This window comes from Hemiscyllium ocellatum, chromosome 6 (assembly GCF_020745735.1).
Source record: "Hemiscyllium ocellatum isolate sHemOce1 chromosome 6, sHemOce1.pat.X.cur, whole genome shotgun sequence".
NCBI classification, from domain to species: Eukaryota; Metazoa; Chordata; class Chondrichthyes; order Orectolobiformes; family Hemiscylliidae; genus Hemiscyllium; species Hemiscyllium ocellatum.
The window spans coordinates 2,022,223-2,045,438 of record NC_083406.1 but is presented as its reverse complement, the minus strand read 5'-3'; the positions used below and the strand labels follow the sequence as shown (position 1 = coordinate 2,045,438).

At 43.0% G+C, this 23,216-nt stretch overlaps 1 protein-coding gene across 2 annotated transcripts in view; it reads right to left on the bottom strand.

The window, feature by feature from the left end:
• The window catches only part of yap1 (Yes1 associated transcriptional regulator), a 138,273-nt gene that overhangs the window by 40,989 nt on the left and 74,068 nt on the right, over positions 1-23,216 (bottom strand). For both annotated transcript variants that reach the window (XM_060825776.1, XM_060825775.1), the window contains exon 2: positions 6,431-6,549. In XM_060825776.1, the coding sequence (XP_060681759.1) occupies positions 6,431-6,549 (119 nt within the window). The remainder of the gene's footprint in view (positions 1-6,430; positions 6,550-23,216) is intronic.

Below are 23,216 nucleotides of genomic sequence, written 5' to 3'. Positions count from 1 at the left end.
AGTTTCAGCTGTAGTGGTTTGTATATGGTGTCCAGGTCAACGTGTCTGTTGATGGAGTTTGGGGATGAATGCCATGCTTCTAGGAATTCTCTGGCTGTTCTCTGTCTGGCTTGTCCTATGATAGTGGTGTTTTCCCAGTCAAATTCATGTTCCTGGTTGTCTGAGTGTATGGCTACTAGAGATAGCTGGTCGTGTCGTTTTGTGGCTAGCTGATGTTCATGGATGCGGATTGTTAGCTGTCTTCCTGTTTGTCCTATATAGTGTTTTGTGCAGTCCTTGCATGGTATTTTGTAAACTACGTTAGTTTGGCTCATGCTGGGTATTGGGTCCTTTGTTCTAGTGAGACACTAACGAAGGCCTACATCCAAGGGAATTATTGAGGCTTTCAGATTGTGGGATGCACACAGGTTAACAGGGGGAAAAAATGACATCCTTTAAGCAGCTATTTAATAATAAAAGGAAGAGGAAAATACCCGAAGATCAGGAAGCATCATCAAAAAGTAAAACAAATTTAGTGCTTCATCAAAAGTAAAACAAATTTGATGATCTTTTGTCAGAACATTGGATTTAAACTTACACATGCGCACTTAAACATTTCCCTCTAGTCTTCCCTAATGAATAATCATACCCAAGTTTCCTTTCTGTCTCCCTGCCCAGATCCTATAAAGTCATAGAAATGTGCAGCACAGAAACAGACCCTTCAATGCAACTCATCCATGCTTACCAGATATCCCAACCCAATCTAGTCCAACCTGCCAGCAACCGGCCCATACCCCTCCAAGCCTTTCCTATTCATAAACCCATTCAGATGCCTTTTAAATCTTGCAATTGTACCAGCCTCCACCACTTCCTCTCGCAGCCCATTCCATATACTTATCACCCTCTGCGTGGATAAGGTGCTCCTTAGGTCTCTTTTATATCTTTCCCCTCTCACCCTAAACCTATGCCCTCTAGTTCTAGACTCCCCTACCCCAGGAAAAAGACTTTTACCAAGTGAGTTAATTCAAATGGGAGATTTTCATTTTCTATTTAATGTGCAACTTATCAATATTGTGACCAGTTATGAATTTATTCACCCTCCGCCAATGACCACAGAAACAATTTATAATATTTCTTCTCTCAATTCATTTTCAACTTCTGGGTACAGTTCACTCTTTCACACCCTTATCCAGCTCCATCTGTTACCGTAACAACTTCATACAAGTGCCCCACACGTGCACTTCCCATCTTTTGTGTCTTCTCTTCAACATGTAGAACTTCGGTCAGCACATCCTGAGCAGCCTTCTCCTTCATAGTAGACAATTTTCAGTGACATTGCATGTGACAAATACCATGAATTTTACTTTTAAGTCAAGCAAGATTGTAGAGTGGGACAATAGAACCAACATGGAATGGGAAAGTAGTCAAAGATTAAAATCTGAGGAGATTTGTGAGAACAAGGTGGGGAATTTCAGATCTGTGAATTAAAGGTTTTGGAGACTGAGGTACAGAAAAGCCAAACATTAATCAATGATAAATATCGTCTGTACCCTTAGGTGCAATGTAGACACAGTTGTCATTAAATGCTGACTATATAACAGTAAATGGTGCCGAGAGTGAGTGGGACTCTATCAATTGTGCATCAGAATTATTGTATCCCTGCAGCAACGAGGCATCAAATACCATGACCGTTAAATTTACTCATGGATATTATTCTCTTGGGTTTTGCAAAAGATTGTAGCTGCTACATGGCCCAATTTGCTTTTCGAGCACACAATCTACTACACAGGAGCGGCGATAGTCTAGTGGTATTATCGCTGGACTGTTAATCAAGAGACCCCTGGTAATGTTCTGGGGACCTGGGTTTAAATCCTATTACAGCAGTTGGTGGAATTTGAATTTTAAAACAAAATCTGGGATTAGGAGTCTAACAATGACTGAATCCATTTTTGATGGTCAGAAAACTCTACCTGATTCACACATCTTTTAGGGAAGGAAACGGTTATCTTTATCTGGTCTGGACGATATGAGATTCCAGACCCACAGCCATGATTTTGATGGGCAATAAATGTTGACGAAGTCAGCCACACCCTCATCCTGTGAATGAATTAAAAACACACCAACAATTTAACAGAAGTCTATTTCCAATCATGTGAAAATGGGGAAGTGATAGCATAGTGGTCATTTCACTGGATTGGTAATCATGAGACACAGGGTAATGGTCTGGGAACATCGGTTCAAATCCCACCATGGTAGCCACTTGAATGGAATTTTAAAAACTTAAATATCAATTGAAAGCTAGTCCTAGTAATTGTGATCATTAAACTTATGAAATTTGTTTAAAAAACCCATCTGGTTCACTTTTATTAAGGAAGGAAATCTATCATCTTTACTCTGGCCTATATGCAACTCTGGACCCACTTGTTAACTTACAGTTACCTTGTAAGTGCCCTGTGAAATGCCTGAGCAAGCCCATATGGTTCAAGGGCAACTACAGATGGTGATAAGTGCTGACTTTGCCAACAATGCCTGCATCCAATGAAAAAACCCTCAGATATGTTGTACTGGAAAAAGATGCAAAATCTGAAATGGAAAGAAAATCAATTGGATTATGAAAACCTGTTTTGAACTAACTGATTGGGAAGTGACCATATTTCAAAACTCTGAGCAACACTACAAGAAGATTGGCACAGAATATGCTTACTGCAAGCATCTATAAAAGCACAACGATCAAGACTGACCAGCAATGAGATCAGTCACTCCTGGACATTGCACCAAAACAGACTTGCATGTCCTAAGATAGGATACAAAAACCAAAACTTTTCTCCCGCTCTTCTCCTCAAAAACCCTTGAAACAATATTTTTGAAATGACAAGCAAATATGAACAAAAGCAATGAGCAGACGAAAAGGATTAAGACAGAAGATCAAAAGGTGGTGAGAGGAGAGCATGAAGATTGGGGTAGGGGGTTAAAGACACGAATAGTAGTAAAAGACAAACTAATTACTTGAGAGAAGCTCGAGACTCAAGAGCAGTCAGAAGTGTTAATGATCTCAGGTACCTGGCCACCCACGAGTGTGCTTTTGGGAGCCAAGACAAAAAAAAGGGCAAATTGATCAAGGTAGAAGACAGAATAGTTTTAATGTGATATACAAATGAAACAAGGTTGATGTGAGCAAAAAACAAAACGGTTTTCACAACACGAGTGGCTATGGTGTGGAATGTACTGCCTGGAAATGTCCTGAAGAGTTACACCCAAATCACTGACTTCTCCACCTCCTGATGCTAGAGTGTGTGGTGCTGGAAAAGGACCTTCAAGGACTTTTGCCCAAAATGTCAATTTTCCTGCTCCTTTGATGCTGCCTGACCTGCTGTGCTTTTCCAGCACCATACACACTACTTTAACTCCTAGCATCTGCAGTCCTCACTTTCACCTCCTGATGCTGCCTAGCTAGCAGTGTTCTTCCAGCCTCCTGCCAGTCTACCTTAGAAACGTGGAGGAGACAGGTTCCATTGAAGCACTTAATAGGGCACTGGTGACTTTGGATAGAAGTGAAGTGCAGGGATGTGGGGCAAGGCAGGAGATTAGGTAAATATGGTGTAGGCATGATCGGCTGAATGGTTTCTTTCTGTAGATTAAATTCCCTACAGTGTGGAAACAGGCCCTTCGGCCCAACCAGTCCACACCGACCCTGCGAAGAGTAATCGACCCAAACCCATTTCCCTCTGACTAATGCACCTTACACGATGAGCAATTTAGCATGGCCAATTCACCTGACCTGCACATCTTTGATTGCGGGAGGAAACCGGAGCACCTGGAAGAAACCCACGCAGACATGGGGAGAATGCGCAAACTCCACACAGACAGACAGTCACCAGAGGCTGGAATCGAAGCTGGTACTCTGGTGCTGAGCGAGAGCAGTGCTAACCACTGAGCCACTGTGTCATCCTACTATTACCAATTCTGTGATCAGTAATCTGGTAATGCTTTTCCTTTGTCACTAACATTATATATTTGCTAAAACAATTTTAAAAGAAAGATATACGTAATGCCTTGGGTATTTGGATCAAACGGATTATTTAAACAATGAAAATGTTTGCAGTGATTCAATTCATTTTCTCGGTGACGGTAGCTGTTGACAAATGAATCAATCTTTGTAATGAAGAGATTGAATTTAAAACTTTTATTTCAGTAGTTTGGTTTAGTATAAAGAGGTTGCAGCCAATGAGGATGTTATAATAAAATAAGTCTGATTATATTTCACTAAAACGGAACAGTATACTGAGCCTATGCAAAAGGCAAACCAAAATTAATGATTCATTCAGCAAACCAATGTTTAAAATAATGATTAAGCACTTTTTTTTCAAATGAATAACCATACATTGACATAAGCCCGAATGATTACCACACAAAGAATTCCAGAAACATAGCCCATAAACTTCCTTTGAAAATAATACCAAAGTGGTCTTTAATTTTAAACAAAAGTCAGGTGTTAAAATATTTCAGGTTTAAAAAATTAATTACCTGTATAGAACAACCCAAACAGTACCTTCAGCTCCTATAACCAGCTCATGTTGGAACTCATCTGTCATGAATAGTGGTTTTATCCCTGACCCCCAATTTGTTTCCATGCCTTTTAAGTCTCTTTCCTTTGAGCATGTATCCAGCCTGTTCATAAACACTGACAAGGACTCTGCTTCAATCACCAACTACTGCACTATGTTTGATTGCTTCACATGCCTATATTTTAAAGAAAAATTTTCCTCTTTCTTAAATTTCTTCCAATTAATTTTACAATGGCGATTTTCTTCTGGGCTCTCAGTCACTGGAAACTCTGTTGTCTTAAATATTTGAAGGAACAGAGTGAATATCTCTGAAGGTGAAAACAATGACTGCAGATGCTGGAAACCAGATTCTGGATCAGTGGTGCTGGAAGAGCAAAGCAGTTCAGGCAGCATCCAAGGAGCGGCAAAATCGACGTTTCGGGCAAATGCCCTTCATCAGGAATAAAGGCAGTGAGCCTGAAGCGTGGAGAGATAAGCTAGAGGAGGGTAGGGGTGGGGAGAGAGTAGCATAGAGTACAATCGGTGAGTGGGGGAGGAGATGAAGGTGCGTCTCCTAGCAGAGCTCTTTAGGGAGCTCCCGATGCGGTCTCCTCTACATTGGGGAGACTGGGCACCTCCTAGCAGAGTGCTTTAGGGAACATCTCCGGGACACCCGCACCAATCAACCACACCGCCCCATGGCCCAACATTTCAACTCCTCCTCCCACTCTGCCGAGGACATGGAGGTCCTGGGCCTCCTTCACCACCGCTCCCTCACCACCAGACGCCTGGAGGAAGAATGCCTCATCTTCCACCTCGGAACACTTCAACCCCAGGGCATCAATGTGGACTTCAACAGCTTCCTCATTTCCCCTTCCCCCACCTCATCCTAGTTTCAAACTTTCAGCTCAGCACTGTCCCCATGACTTGTCCGACCTGCCTAGCTCCTTTTCCACCTATCCACTCCACCCTCTCCTCCCTGACCTATCACCTTCATCTGGATCAGTGGTGCTTAAGAGCACAGCAGTTCAGGCAGCATCCAACGGGCAGCGAAACCGACGTTTCAGGCAAAAGTAGAATCCTGATGAAGGGCTTTTGCCCGAAACGTCGATTTCGCTGCTCGTTGGATGCTGCCTGAACTGCTGTGCTCTTCCAGCACCACTGATACAGAATCTGGTTTCCAGCATCTGCAGTCATTGTTTTTACCCTATCACCTTCATCTCCTCCCCCACTCACCCATTGTACTCTATGCTACTCTCTCCCCACCCCCACTCTCCCCTAGCTTATCTCTCCACGCTTCAGGCTCACTGCCTTTATTCCTGATGAAGGACTTTTGCCTGAAACGTCGATTTCGCTGCTCGTTAGATGCTGCCTGAACTGCTGTGCTCTTCCAGCACCACTGATCCAGAATGAGTATCTCTGAAATCAACTCGATCTCAACTATTCAAACAATAGATTCAACATTTCAGGCTCTTATGCATTTGCACTTCATAGAAATGCTGAATGATAAAAGGTGATTATTGCTGCACTGGGTGTTTTACTGTTGCTATTTACTACATTGATATATAAGCACATCCTTCCACGTTAAACAATGAACAGGCCAGATGTTTATGGCAGTGTTACAAAGGCTGGAGAATGATATTCTGGAAAGAGAACAAATGGACAAACTAAAGCCTTTCACAATATGAGTCAATGACATAGTCAAGAGGGAAATACATGACTAATTTCCGCAATTGCTCCTACTTTGCAAGGCTGCACTTCCCTTCAAATCAAAGCCTAGACAAGTGAAGTGCATAAAAATAATAAAAATATTTGGAAAGAGGTTGTGAATTGGGTTTACAAATGTTTCTTCACCACTAATTTCACCACTCATACTCCCACTTTCCACACAGTTTTTCTCTGCTTACCTGAAGATGTTGTATTCATTAGGTTCTGCTGCAGGGACACTGTGCTGGCTGGCGTAGTTGAATTTAATACAGACATGGGCTTTCTTGGGTCTTGCCATGTTGTGGTCTGTTCAATGTGACTATAGTAAAAGAAAAGTTAAACTCAGTCATTTGGCCATGTCCGTAACTCCGTGAGAACATGAGAAAATGATGAACAACTCTATTATGCCGTACAGTCAAACACAATGATAATTTCAGCTTAAATTCTGTGGACCAGAGAATGGTCACAACACTTCAAAAGTAAAACAAATTTAAATTTCAAGCAGCAATCCCCATACAAACTTGAGATTTCAGTTGATGAGTTCATTGCATGATTCATACTGAACAGACTTTTATATACAACCTGCAGTAATTTAGATTTAAGTATGTGTTTGGGTGAGATAACAGCACAAGTACAATTTTTTAAGCAATGCAAATCATTTCAGACAGGAGTGGAAGGTAATACAAACAAATTGCTGGAAAAAGTCAGATTTAGCAGCATCTCTGGTGAAAGAGAGCAGAGTTAATGTTTCCAGTTGCGAATGATTTCTCAACTTGGAAGTGTGATGTATGCAAGTTCAAAGTTAACAAATTAGTATAACACGAGTGCTCAGTTTCTTTTGTAATTGAAGCTTTAAAAAGGACTTTTAAAAGTTTTCACAAAAAAATCTAGAATGTTGGGGATTTTTGGCATTGGCATTTCTGCAGTCTTTTTATTTCTCTTGTTCCTGCAAACATGATCTTCGGGAGGCCGCCCTCCAAGGTGGATTTTGGGACACACAGCAACGCAGTGTGGCCAAACTTCAGAACCCATGAGGGTGGCCTCAACTGGGACCTTGGATTCATGTCATACTACACTATACACACACACACTCGCAACACAGACTCTCATACACATGTTCTCTCTCAGTGCACACACACATCCCTCACTCACAGACCCCCTCAGCATTACTCCATCTCTCACTCGCACATACTCTCACTCTCTTTTGTATATTCCCACATAACAAACGTCTATGGGGTGAATTTGCAGATAAATTCTATTTTGGTCAAAAAAACGCACATTCTGCAGGCAATCAATCCATGTGACATTTTATAAATTCCTACTTTGGACTAGAGATTGGAATACAGAGACTCTAATCTCACACCTTCAATGCATTGTCTGAACTGAGATGTCACTCTTGTTTTAATAGGATCTCAAGTTATTTCTGGAATGTGACTTGAAAATAGCTCGGGGATTTACATATTAATGAATCAAAACCCACGACCCATTCTAAAAGATGAAAGACCTATCAGCAATCTAGGTTTTGTTTAATATATTACATCAGTTGCATGACACAAATGATCTTTTGCTATACATTCTGTGTCCTATGATTCTGCTCCACAAGCTATGTGATGAAGGAGCAGAGCTCCAAAAGCTTGTACTTGTAAATAAACCGGTTGGACCAAAACCTGATGTCATGCAATTTTTAAACTCTCTCAATGCAGGCCATTCTGCTATAAACGCAAATTTTGTCAATGTGAATTTGTTGCAATGCAGCTGAATAGGTGTGAATAATGAAAGTGGAGTCGTAGGTAGACAGGATAGTGAAGGCGGTGTTTGGTATGCTTTCTTTTATTGGTCAGAGTATTGAGTACAGGAGTTGGGAGGTCATGTTGCGGCTGTACAGGACATTGGTTAGGCCACTGTTGGAATACTGCATGCAATTCTCGTCTCCTTCCTGTCGGAAAGATGTCGTGAAATTTGAAAGGGTTCAGAAAAGACTTACAAGGATGTTGCCAGGGTTGGGGGAATTCAGTTATAGGCAAAGGCTGAACAAGCTGGGGCTGTTTTCCCTGGAGCGTCGGAGGCCGAGGAATGACCTTATAGAGGTTTACAAAATTACAAGGGGCATGGATAGGGTAAACAGACAAAGTCTTTTCCCCGGGGTCGGGGGGTCCAGAACTAGGGGGCATAGGTTTAGGGTGAGAGGGGAAAGATATAAAAGAGATCTAAGCTGCAACTGTTTCACGCAGAGGGTGGTACGGGTATGGAATGAGCTGCCACAGGAAGTGGTAGGGACTGGTACAATTGCAACATTTAAGAGGCATTTGGATGTGTATATGAATAGGAAGGGTTTGGAGGGATATGGGCCGGGTGCTGGCAGGTGGGACCAGATTGGATTGGGATATCTGGTCGACATGGTCAGATTAGACAGAAGGGTTTCCATGCTATACATCTCTATGCCTCTATGAATAGGAAAAGCATGAGGTTTTAAAACAGGTTGCCGAGAACGCATTTTGCATCGCCACTTTCCATGACTTGTATAGCACGACTTTTGTACAGTGCGGGGTTGCACAGGATGACTAACACCATACCAACCCTCAGTGTGAACCTTCATCAATACAGTGTGAACTACCTGCATTTAGATTGAGTCACATGAATCCTCAGAAAAGTTGTCTTGAACTCTGTTAAAAAGGATTTTTGAACCTTTCAAAAATAGTCACTTTCACAGAAACAAAAGCAAAACTCATCTATTGCTACTTTAGATTCCAAGTTCCCAGAAATTAATAATATCAGTATGATATTATGGACTTTCATCACAGAATTCATGTAACATTAGGTTGCCGCAAACCTTAGATATCTCTGCAGGGAATCAGTTTCCTTGTTTGAGTAAATATCCTCAAACCTTATACCCCATGTGTAAAATAGGTAAGCTTAAACCTGCACGCCAATTGGGCAAACCCTCATACCCTCCTTCTCCGGTTTTTGTTCCTGCAGTGTCAAATACCTGGACAACTGAGCAGTGGCATGGATAAATCTGTCAGTGCAACAAAAGACATATTCCACATCCTAACCATGAGCTGGTGGAAACATGGTTTTTGACTGATCAGTTGTTCATGAAACAGACTGTGCTTGCAGAATTCAAGAAAACAAAATCTGTTAGCTGTTGCTTTATAATATGCATTTGCATTAACAGGGCAGCACGGTGGCTTAGTGGTTAGCACTGCTGCCTCAAGTGCCAGTTACTCAGGTTCTATTCCAACCTCAGGCGAATGTCTGTGTGGAGTTTGCATATTCTCCCAGTGTCTGCATGGATTTCCTCCAGGTGCTACTGTTTCCTTCCACAATCGAAAGATGTGCAGGTTGGGTGAAGTGCCCATGCTGAATCGCCCATAGCGGTCAGGGATGCCTAGATTAGGTGCATTAGTCTGGGGTAAATTGAGTCTGGGTGGGTTACTCTTCAGAGGGTTAGTGTGGATTTGTTGGGCCGAAGGGCCTGACCCACACTGTAGGATTGCTATAAAAGGATACCTCAGCAACCAAATTAGGATAATTAGTTGAGTTTATACAGTGATTTGTTTACACTTTCTAGAATTGTAAATCATTCACATCCATATGCAGGGACACGCACTGCAACAAAACAAACATGTTGAAGCCTTGCACCATTTTTGAATTACCAGGTGCTTGCAAGCCTAGAGCTTACCACTGCAACAGCAATGTCTCAAGCAGTCAATTTGGCAAATAATCAGCATCATTTCCTCTTGTGCTACAAATTGTGACTGCACCCATTTTTTTCTATTTCTTTTGTATCATGTAATTGGTTAAATTTTACATTTTATTTATCTATTAATTGGTTATTTGAAAAAGACCATAGCAGAGAAGTATTAGAAGGTATTTAATTCATACTTTATTACTTCAAATAAATCTAAGGAACTAAGCGGAGATGGCTTGGCAGCTGATCTGCTGTAGCTGTATGATGTGGGAGCTGGCTGAACCCATTGTGAATGGCAACGACCACACATGCAGCAAGTGTTGGTTGGTTCACGAACTCCAGCTCTGAATTGAAAATCTGGAATTTGAGCTTCAAACATTGCGGCACATCCAAGAGGGGGAAGAGTTACCGGGATGCTTTGTTTCAGGAGGCAGTCATACCTGGTAGATTAAGTAATTCAAATTCAGTTAATGATCAGGGACAACAGGTTGTGACTGCAAGTGAAATAGTTAGGGGGAACCGGAGTTCAGGAATGGAGGAGCTTCAGCTTTTGACTTTATCCAATAGGTGAGAGTATCCTTTGCAAGCCGGGTCAGGGGTCTTGCATGGTGTGATGCCTGACCGGTGCCGGATGTAGGACATCTCTGGCCGGCTTGAAAGGATATTGGAGCGGGAAAGGGATGATCCAGGTGTTGTGGTCCATGTCAGGACTAACAACATAGGCAAGGGTAGGATGGAGGACCCATTTGCGGATTATCAAGCACTAGGAACAAAACTAAGGAACAGGTCCTCGAGGGTCATAATCTCCGGATCACTGTCCAATCTATATGCAAATTGGCTCGGGATAAGAAAAATTAGCGAAGTAAACACAGCTACGGGAGTGGTGTGGGAAAGAGGGACTCCATTTCATGAGGCATTGGCATCAGCTTTGGAACTGGGGGCATCTGTACCAATGAGACAGTCTCCACCTGAATCAATCTAGAACCAGCATTCCAGCAAAAAAGATAAATGATCAATAGGACTTTAGCCCAGCGAGGGAACCAGGGAAGAACGACAAGGAGTATGATGGTTAATAAAAGGTAAACAGCAGGTTGGTATGCGTGCAGCAGGGTTTAAGTTCAAGGCTGACTACGAAAGAAGTGAAAAGGAAGGATAACTCAGGAGATATTATTAGAGATGTTGGAAATCATAAGGGTAAGAAAGCTAGCATAAAGGCACTTTACCTGAATGCTCGTAGCACTCGGAACAAGATTGATGAGTTAACAGCGCAAACCAATGCAATTTGGTAGCCATTATGGAGACACAGTTAGAGGATGGTCATGACTGGGAGTTAAATATCCAGGGGTACCAGACAATTTGGAAGGACAGGCAGGAAGGTAAGGGAGGTGGTGTAGCTGATATTCAAGGGCGACATCAGGATGGTGCTGAGAGATGACATAGGTTCTATGGAGAATAAGGTTGAATCCATTCAGGTGGACATTAGAAATTCTAAGAGGAAAAAGTCACTGGTAGGCATAGACTATAAGCTACCAAATAATAACATCACATTGGGGTGGTCACTAAACAACGAAATAACGAATGCCTCTAAAAAATGGTATGGTAATTAGCACGGGGGAATTTTGCTTTACATGTAGATTGGTTGAACCAACTCAGTCATGGTAGCCTTGAAGAGGAGTTCGTTGAGTGTATCCGTGATAGTTTTCTTGAATGGTATTAATAGAACCAAGGAGGAAGCAAGCTATCTTAGATCTGGCCCTGTCTAATGAGACAGGAATTATTAATGACTTCATAATTAGGGATCCTCTTGGAAGGGGTGATCACAGTATGGTTGAATTTAGAACTCGGATGGAGTGAAGATAAAATCTAATATTAGCATCCTGTACTTGACCAAAGGGGGCTACAAAAGATTGAGGGAAGACTTGGCTAAAGTGGACAGGAAACAAAGACTTTACGGTGGGACAGTCGATGAGCAATGGAGGACTTTCAAAGCAATTTTTCAAAGTACTCAGCAAAAGTATATTCCAGCTAAAAGGAAGTAAAGGGGTACCAGCCATAGATGTTGAAGGAAATAAGGGAGGCTCTCAAATTGAAAGAGAAGGCATACAAAGTGGCGAAAAACAGCATGAAACTGGAAGATTTGGAAAATAAAAGGTCAACAGAAAGCCACAGGAAGTGCTTTTAAAAAAGACAGCACACGACAAAAAACTGGCACAGAATATAAAGACAGATAGCAAAAGTTTCTATGAATATATATATAAAAAAAAGAGTGGTTAAATTAAACGTTGGTCCTTTAGAGAATGAGAAGAGGAATTCAGTTAAGGGATATGATGAAAAGGCTGAGGCACTGAAGAGGAATTTTGTATCGGTCTTCACAGTGGAGGTCACTAATAATATGCCAGCAATTGACAAAGAGACGAGGGATGGGGAGAAACAAGAAACGAATCAGTATTATGGAAGAGGTAGTGTTGTGCAAGCTAATGGAGCCTAGGATAGACAACTCATCTGATCCTGATGGAATGCATCATGGGGTACTAAAAGATGGTGGCAGCAATAGCAGGTGTACTGACAATTAGCTTCCAAAATTCACTTGACTTTGGGGCAGTTTCAGCAGATTGGAAAACAGCAAATGTGATGCCACTTCTTAAAAAGGGAGGTAGACAAAAGATGGAAAATTATAGACTGGTTAGCTTAACCTTTGTAGTGGGGAAGATGCTTGAGTCTATTATCAAGGAAGAAACAGCAAGGCATCTCAATATAAATTGCCCCGTTGGGCAGACGCAGCATGGGTTCAAGGAGGTTAGGTCATGCTTAACAAATCTTTTCAAATTTGATGAAGACATTAATACGAGCAAGTGGCCAATGGGGACCCAGTGGATGTGATTCACCGAGATTTCCAAAAGGCCTTTGATAAGGTGCCATACAAGAGGCTGCTGCATAAGATAAGGATGCATGGCGTTATTAGGTAAAATGAGCATGGACAGAGGATTGGTTGACTAACAGGAAGCAAAGAGGGATAAATGAGTGCTATTCTGGCCGGCAGTGACTAGAGGTATGCCTCAGGGATCTTTATTGGGACTACAATCATTTGCGGACATTTTGATGAATTGGAGTAGGGGACCATGTATAGAGTGTCATTTTGCAGACTTCGACACCAAGATGAGTGGCAGAGCAAAGTGTGCAGAGGACTGTGAAACTTTGCAGAGGAACATAGATACATTGAATGAGTGGGTAAAGGACTGGAAAATGGATTACAATGTAAATAAACCATACATTTTGGTAGGAGTAATAGTAAAAAGGATTATTAATTGAATGGTAAAAAGTTGCAGCAAGCTGCTTTGCAGAGGGACCTGTGAATCACAGAAGGTTAGTCTGCAGGTCCAAGCAATTAGGAAGGCAAATGAAATGTTGTCCTTCACTGTAAAAGGGACTGAGTTTAAAAGCAAAGAGGTAATGTTGCAGCTGCACAAGGTGCTGGGGAGGGCACACCTGGAGTACTGTGTGCAGTTTTGGACTCTTTACTTGAGAAAGGATGTGCTGGCACTGGAGGTGGTGCAGAGGAGGTTCACTTGGTCGATTCCAGAGTTGAGGGGTTTGGTTTATGAGGACAGACTAAGTAAACTGGGATTACATTCACTGGAATTTAGAAGAATATAGGGAGATCTTTTAGAAACATCTATTCCCTTCATAGTTTTATATATCATAGAAGTACAGAGGATGCTTCCACTAGCAGGTGAAACTAGGACAAGAGGGCATAGCCTCAAGATTAAAGGGAGCAGATTTAGGATTGAATTGAGAAGGAACTTCTTAACCCAGAGGGTTGTTAGTCGATGGAATTCCTTACCCAGTGAAGTAGTTGATGTTATTTCAGTAAATGTTTTTAAAGCTAAGGTAGATTTTTTTTTAAACAATAAAGGAATTAAGGGGTCAGACCGTGGTTAAGTGGATCTGATTCCACGAAAAGATCAGCCATGATCTTATTGAATGACAGAGCAGACTTGAAGAGCTGGAAGGTCTACTTCTGCTACTAGTTCTTTTATGTTCCAGGAGTGCATGATGAAAAACTTTGACAATCAAATTCTGTGCTACAAAACAACTTTGTTAGTATGTAACTATGTAGTTACCTCCAAGCTGACATGATCGTGAAAAGTCCGAAAAAACAATCATGTGGGTAGCATTAATCTCAATCTGAACCTTTTGGTCACTTGTCTGAATATTTGCTCAGGTGATTCAACGCCAAAAACACTTGGTTTAATAATGCTCCTTCAACGCACCTTTAGCCAGTATTAGACAGCAAAGACAGTGACCTCAAGAGTACAATGGGACTTTGATCAGATGGGCCAATGGCTGAGTGGCAGATAAAGTTTAATTTAGATAAATGTGAGATGCTGCATCTTGGAAAAGCAAATCAGAGCAGAACTTACACATTTAATGGTAAGGTCCTGGGGAGTGTTGCTGAACAAAGAGACCTTGGAGTGCATGCAAGTTCATTGTTTGTTGAAAGTAGAGTCACAGGTAGGTAAGATAGTGAAGGCACCAGACTTCCGCTTCCCCGGCCCCCAATGCCTCATCTTCACCATGGATATCCAATCCCTCTACACCTCCACCCGCCATGACCAGCACCTCCAAGCCCTCTGTTTTTTCCTCTCCCGACGTCCCCAACAGTACCCTTTCACTGACACTCATTCGTTTGGGCGAACTGGTCCTCATCCTTAATTTCTCCTTTGAATCCTCCCACTTCCTCCGGACCAAAGGGGTAGCCATGGGCCCCAGCTATGCCTGTCTCTTTGTTGGCTACGTAGAACAGTCGATCGTCCGTAATTACACCGGCACCACTCCCCACCTCTTCCTCCGCTATATTGATGACTGCATTGGCGCCACCTCGTGCTCCCACGAGGAGGTTGAGCAATTCATCAACCTGACCAACACATTCCACCCTGACCTTAAATTTACCTGACACCTCCCCTCCCCTTCCTGGACCTCTCCAACTCCATTAATGACAACCGACTTGACACTGACATTTTTTACAAACCCACTGACTCCCACAGCTACCTGGATTACACCTCTTCCCACCCTACCTCTTGCAAGCATGCCATCTCGTATTCCCAATTCCTCCGCCTCCGCCATATCTGCTCCCAGGAGGACCAGTTCCACCACAGAACACACCAGATGGCCTCCTTCCGCAGATACCGCAATTTCCCTTCCCACGTGGTTAAAGATGCCTTCCAATGCATCTCGTCCACATCCCGCACCTCCGCCCTCAGACCACACCCCTCCAACCGTAACAAGGACAGAACACCCCTGGTGCTCACCTTCCACCCTACCAACCTTCGCATAAACCAAATCATCTGCCGACATTTCTGCCATGTCCAAAAAGACCCCACCATCAGGGATATATTTCCCTCCCCACCCCTTTCCGCCTTCCACAAAGACTGCCCCCTCCGTGACTACCTGGTCAGGTCCATGCCCCCCTACAACCCATCCTCCCATCCTGGCACTTTCCCCTGCCACTGCAGGAACTGTAAAACCTGTGCCCACACCTCCTCCCTCATCTCTATCCAAGGCCCTAAAGGAGCCTTCCACATCCAAAGTTTTACCTGCACATCCACTAATATCATTTATTGTATTCGTTGCTCCTGATGCGGTCTCCTTTACATTGGGGAGACTGGGCACCTTCTAGCAGAGCCCTTTAGGGAACATCTCCGAGACACCCACACCAATCAACCACACCGCCCCGTGGTCCAACATTTCAACTCCCCCTCCGCCGAGGACATGGAGGTCCTGGGCCTCCTTCACCGCCACTCCATCACCACCAGACGCCTGGAGGAAGAACGTCTCACCTTCCGCCTCGGAACACTTCAACCCCAGGACATCAATGTGGACTTCAACAGTTTCCTCATTTCCCCTTCCCCCACCTCACACTAGTTCCAAACTTCCAGCTCAGCACTGTCCCCATGACTTGTCCTATCTGCCTATCTCCTTTTCAACCTAACCACTCCACCCTCTCCTCACTGACCTATCACCTTCATCCCCTCCACCACTCACCCATTGTACTTTGTTACTTTCGCCCCACCCCCACCCTCCTCTAAATCATCTCTCCACGCTTCAAGCGCACTGCCTTTATTCCTGATGAAGGGCTTTTGCCCAAAATGCTGATTTCGCTGCTTGTTGGATGCTGCCTGAACTGCTGTGCTCTTCCAGCACCACTGATCCAGGATAGTGAGGCAGCATTTTGTATACTTTCCTTTATTGGTCAGAGTACTGAGTACAGGAGTTGGAAGGTCATATTGTGGCTGTACAAGACATTGGTTAGGCCATTGTTGGAATATTGCGTGCAATTCTTGTTTCCTTCCTAACGGAAAAATTTGGTGAAAGTTGCAAGGGCTCAGAAAAGATTTACTAGGATGTTGCCAGGGTTTGAGGATGAGCGCTATAGGGAGAGGCTGAATTGGCTGGGACTGTTTTCCCTGGAGCATCAGAGGCTCAGGAGATACTTTAGAGGTTTATAAAATCATGAGGGACATGGATAGGGTAAAGAGACAAGGTCTTTTCCCTGGGGCAAGACACCAGACCTAGAGGGCACAAGTTTAGGGTGGGAGGGGAAAGATACGAGACCCAAGGGGCATTGTTTTCACAGAGGGTGGTGCTTGTATGGAATGAACTGGTAGAGGAAGCAGTGGAGGCTGATACAATTATGGCATTTAAAAGGCATCTGGATGGGTTTACAAATAGGAAGGGTTTAGAGGGATATGGGCCAAATGCTGGTAAATACATTAGATTAGGTTAGGATACCTGGTCGGCATGGACGAGTTTGTTCAGTGCTGCACATCTTTATAATTCTGTGATTTAGATATTATACAACCCGTTAATCAAATCTTTTAGCAGCACTTGCTCATTCCAATTGGCAATAGATACTGCTGGGAGAAAGTAAGAACTGCAGATGCTGGAGATCAGAGTCGAAGCACATGGTGCTGGAAAAGCACAGCCGATCAGAGAGTATCCAAGGAGCAGGAGGCTAGCTCTTCATTCCTAATAGAACATAGAACATAGAAGGATACAGCGCAGTACAGGCCCTTCGGCCCTCGATGTTGCGCCGACCGAATCCTACCTAACCTATACTAGCCCAATAACTTCCAAATGCCTATCCAATGCCCGCTTAAATGACCATAAAGAAGGAGAGTTCACCACTGATACGGGCAGGGCATTCCATGAACTCTCAACCCGCTGTGTGAAGAATCTACCCCTAACGTCTGTCCTATACCTACCACCCCTTAATTTAAAGCTATGTCCCCTAGTAACACCTGACTCCATTAGCGGTAAAAGGTTCTTAGTATCTACCCTATCTAAACCCCTAATCATCTTATACACTTCTATCAGATCTCCCCTAAACCTTCTCTTCTCCAATGAGAACAGCCCCAAGTGCCTCAGCCTTTCCTCATAAGATTTTCCTACCATTCCAGGCAACATCCTGGTAAACCTCCTCTGCACTCGTTCTAAAGCTTCCACATCCTTCCTATAGTATGGCGACCAAAACTGCACACAATACTCCAGATGAGGCCTCACCAGAGTCTTATACAACTGCAACATGAAAAGCTTATGCTTGAAATGTCGACTCTCCTCCTCCTTGGATGCTGCCTGACCAGCTATGTTTTTTTCAGCACCACACTCTTAATAGTGAATAGTGTTGATTAAACTAGCCAAAGTTAACTTCAACAACTTCATCCAATGCACAACCTACCAAAATTTCTGTTACAGATCGCCAGTGGTATGGCATAGCATCTACTTTTGATTTTACATGATACTACACTTGAGGCAGGAGGCCAACAGTCAATTTTGCAAAATGAATTCCAGATCAATGCTAAAGTGACTTCCGCACAATATTCAACCTTATTTTTTTTTAAAACATGGTTCCAGTTTCCATCAAGATCTATCTAGCAGCCAGAGCACAATTTGCTGCACAAGTTTGAGGATGCTAACATATAACTTAAAATTCCAAACCCAAGATTAAAATTCTAAACACCAAAAAAAGACTGTGCACTAAATGCTGGACATATTTAAAATAAGAGTAGGCAGGTTTGAACCTGATCAAGACAAAGTCTGTGTGCAAATTCATTTCAGAATGTAAGGATGCTGACTCAGTAAATTTAATGGATCAGAATAAAAAGTAGTCATCAAACAGCAGATGGCAATATTCATAAAATTTTGGGTCTACTACAGCCATGTAGCAGACTAGTACCAGAGAAGCAGCAAAGAAAAGTCAGTTTGCATTCTTTCACAAGCCATTTGTCAAGATTCAGGGCTTTCATAAAGAAGCACAACTGGTTAACAAGGTTAGATCACTTGGAATACAGAAGAACCAGCCATTTTGATACAACATTGGCTAGAAGGTAGGAGACAGTGTGGTGTTGGAGGAGGGTTGCTTTTCAAACTGGAGGCCTGTGGCCAGTGGTTTGCTGCAGAGATCGGTGCTGGGTACACTTATATAATTTATATAAATGATTTGGGTATGAACAGAGGAGGCATGGTTACTAAGCTTGCAGATAACACCAAAACTGGAGGTTAAGTCAACAATCTCGAAGGTGGTCTCAGCACAATGGAACCTTCTTGACCAGACAGGCCGAGTTTAATCTGATGAATGTGAGGTGCAAACTTTTGGTAGGGCAAATCAGGGCAGGACTTATACTCTTAATGGTAAGGTCCTGGGGAGTGTACCCAAACAAAGAGGCCTTGGAGTGCAGGTTCACGGTTCCTTGAAAGTTTGAGTCATGAGTAGACAGGGTAGTGAAAGCAACTTTTGGTACGCTTGCCTTTACTGGTCAGTACAATGAGTGAAGGAGCTAGGATATCGTGTCGCAGCCGTACAGGACATTGGTTAGGCCACTTTTGGTAAACTGCATGCAATTCTGGTCTTCTTGCTCTAAAGGTTGAGACAAGATTTACTAGGATGCTGAGTCGAGAGTACGAAGCTGGAAAAACACAGGTCAGGCAGAATCCGAGGAGGAGTGTCAACATTTCAAGCACAAGCCCTTCATCAGGAATGAGGCTTGTGGTTTGGGAGGAGCTGAGAGATAAACAGAAGGGGGGGGGTAGGGTTGGAGGAGGAGGGTAGCTGAGAAAGCAATATAGTTGAAGGTGAGGGAGAAGGTAATAGGTTGGTGGAGGTGGAGCGGATAGATGAGAAAGGTGATGGACAGGTCAGGAGGGCGGTGCCAAATTGAAGGCTAGGGATTGGGATAATGTGCAGGGAGGGGAAATGGGGAAACATTTAAATTCACATTCATCCCTTGTGGTTGCAGGGTCCCAAGGCAGAATGAGGTGTTGTTCCTCCAGATGCCACGTGGTAATGGTTTGGCAGTGGAGGAGACCCAGGACTTGCATGTTCTTGAATGAGTGGGAGGGCAGAGTTGAAATGTTCAGTCATGGGGACGGTGAAGTCAGTAGGTGCAGCTGTCCTAGAGATGTCCTCTGAAACAATTCACAAGAAGGTGTCCTGTCTCCCCAGTATAGAGGGAGCAACATTGAGTCAACAGATACAGTAGATGACATTGGTAGGGAGACAGGTAAACTTCTGTCATATGTGGAAGGAGGCGAGGGAAGAGGTGTAGGCGCAGGTTTTGCATTCCTGCAGTGGCTGGGGAAGGTGCCAGGAGTGGGGTGTGGGTGGGTGGGAGGCATGGACCTGACGAGGGAGTTTCTGAGGGAACTCTCTTTCTGAAACACTGATAGGTGTGGGGAGGGAAAAACATCCCTGTTGGTGGGGTCTGTTTGGAGGTGGCGGAGGGTTGGTCCTGGTTGCATTGGGAGCGGTGGGGTTCAAGGGCCATGATGAGGGAAGTGGAGGAGATGTGCTGGAAGGCATCGTCAACCACATGGGAAGGGAAATTGCCATCTTGGAAGGAGGAGGCCATCTGGGCATTGGTCATCCTGGTAACAGATGCAACCGAGGCAGAGGAATTGGGAGTAAGGGATGGCATTATTACAGAAGGAAATGTGAGAGGAAGTGTGGTCTAAGTAGTGTGGGAGTTGCTGGGCTTATAGTAGATGTCCACAGTTAGTCAGTCGCCGGAGATGGTAATGGAGAGATCCAGAATGAGGAGGGGAGGGAGGTGTCTGAGATGGAGTGTTGGAGGCTGAGTGTGAATTTATAGAGGTTTATAAAATCATGAGGGTCATGGATAGGTTGCATAGTCAAAACCTTTTCCCTGGGGGAATGGAGACCAGAACTAGAGGGCATAGGTTTAGGGCGAGAGGGGAAAGATATAAAAAGGGACCTAAGGGGCAACTTTTTCATGCAGAGAGTGGTGCATGTATGGAATGAGTTGCCTGGGGAAGTGGTGGAGGCTGGCACAATTACAACATTTAAAAGGCATCTGGATGGGTACATGAATAGGAAATGTTTGGAGGGATATGGGTCAAATGCTGGCAAGTGGGACTAGATTAATTTAGGATAGCTGGTTGGCACGGACAAGTTCGGCCAAAGGGTCTATTGCCATGCTGTACAACTCGGACTAAGTTCAGCATGTAGCAGCTGTGAAAACTTTGATCTTTAATCTGCCTACTTCAGATGGATTTATCTACTAGGACACAGCAGAGGCTTTCAATTTAGCCTTGAATTAATGTGATTTGGTTGTCCAAACAATATACACCAAATTAAATACATCTATGTTTTATTTGCAGTTATTGACATTTGTGTACAGCCACAGGAAGAGCTTTTACTACCCAGGGTAACCCAGCTAAGGCCAATAAGACAATTTGGCTGGGGAAAACCATCTTTCTTCAGCCCTTAAAACATGCCTTCTGCAAACTTTATTATTCTCCAAAAGGTTAGGTTTAAACCATTGTTACAGAAAGGTACTGGTGAAGTGAAAAGAAGGAGCTCCAAGTACATGCAAGCTAATTGCAAAGTACAAGCAGTGGCACGGTTTACTAATTTATGCATTTTAATTAACAGTTTTTGGCCTCAACAATTATTAACTTAACTGCACATAATTTAACCAAGATGCGCATCTTCCAAACTTTGCATGAATATACCAGCATCCACTGTAGCAGTTGCAGATGAAATAGATGGCAATTATGCAATGTCAAAATCAATTCCTTATAATGGCAGTGAACCATCCTTGAATTTGTTGCTCAATATCACAACCAAATTTCATAAAATCTTAGGGGTCACTAATCAGACATTGATCTTAACCAGCTATATCCAAACTGTGAAAAGTCTATTTGCTTAGGGACAAGTGGATTAACATATGGAGTTTGAAACATCATGGTTGGATTGTGTTATGTAGGTTCATAACATTATTATTTGAGCACTTGGGCTCTAAAATTGAGCTTGGTTTTCTAAAACACTTCACAATTGAAAAGGTTAGAAAGTAATTTTGGACATCATTTTAAATGCTGTTTTGAACTCAAGTTATACAATTTCATCTAAATGAGCAACAAGCGAACTGGGAAGGTGATTGACTCTACGCTCAGGGAAACATCCTTCCACATCCAACTCCCTCAGGATCTTGCATGTCTCAATAAAGTTCTCTTACTTGTCTGAACTCTAACAAATGGAAATCTACCTCGTCTAACCTTTAATCTCATGTTAACCTAGAGATTGTTTAATAAACCTTCTCTGAATAGTTGAAAATGCATTTTCATTCCTACTAAATAAGGAGACCCACACTGTAGACAGTAGTGTACAGGCTAAGGGAGTTACGGTCACAATTTTCCAATCCAATGGAACCTTATGCAGATGTTGAGAACAGCAGCCTTACCTTGCCAACACTGCAGCTCCAGCTTTTACCAGGACTGGTACCAGGGTCTCTCAAACTGAAATTCACATTGATTACACAAACCTTGAACTGTATATTCACTTCTTTCATGCTTTATGCCAAATTGCATATGGCTCAAGTGGTAATAAATGCTTCTACAGCTTTGATTGTTTGTTTGATGCCTAGTTCCTCATACTGATACAGAGCTTCTTTCCATGTCATCAGTGTTGCTATTTACATAAACCACAACGATTGAATCCTTCCTTCCCTTCCACTACAAGTTTCCCTCTAGTCCTGAGCAGAAGCTGGAACTCCAGCACTGGAAAGGCATTACAGTCTTCTGGACTCTCTCTTTGCTGCAGAGAACAATGTCCACATCTCTTCACTCTACTCTCCCGTGCTAAAACATTTGGTCCCTCTCCTTGCATGATTTTCTTTACCATTTGCCTTGGTCAGTAGGCTCAATTAACCTCCATGCCCCTACCCTCATCTAGTAAAAAATGAGGTCTGCAGATGCTGGAGATCACAGCTGAAAATGTGTTGCTGGTTAAAGCACAGCAGGTTAGGCAGCATCTCAGGAATAGGGAATTCGATGTTTCGAGCATAAGCCCTTCATCATGCTCGAAACGTCGAATTCCCTATTCCTGAGATGCTGCCTAACCTGCTGTGCTTTAACCAGCAACACATTTTCAGCCCTACCCTCATCTAAACAAGCTAAACGGAACCTCACACCTGGTGGACAATTGCAAAAGTTGGGGCTCCTGCATTCCTGCCCAATGGGACTCCTACCTACCAAACTTAATCACCTTTTCCTGACCAGTGATATTATATTCATGTATCGCATCTGCAAATCTTTTAAAGTCTCTGGCTTTCCTGTCTTTATTTTAAGCTTAACGATTAAAAGTCTGATCCATACGTATGAAATCCTAGCAAGTATCAGGTTTACGAAGTGTTGTACAATTACACAAACTGTGCCACAGACCCAGAACTAATCTTGATCAAGCAAGACTACTTCGACAGCTATTCATAAACTTTCACATCTTCTAAATCCATTTTCTAAATTTTAAAACAGCTCTTTTAAAAAAATGTTAACCATTCTACACCTGATCACTTCAGTTTTGTGAACAGAATTGGCCGAGTTGATTTTTTGAGAACTCGGTACGGTGGCCAGGTTGCCTCTTTGATCTTTGTTCCACTATTACTAATTTGTCAGAGGTTTTTGTTATACTCTATTTTAGCTTCTACTATACATATAGGGGCTTTCCCTTGACAATTTTCTTTCCTTCAAACAAGAAAGCATTCACACACAGCACAGTACCAGTCATCTTTCATGTGGCAAAGTTGTCATGTTTTCTAAAGCTCAACAGTACCGCAGTGCCATCAGCACGTGGTTTGAAAACAAGAGATAGGTTTTGTTTTCAGCATTAAGTTCTGGATAGCCTTAAGAAAAATCATTGCTGTTCCTCTCCTGCAAAAGGAGAACACTAAGCTTTCTAATTTAGTTTCCGGTTTGAAGATACAATAAGTTTAACCATCCCAAAA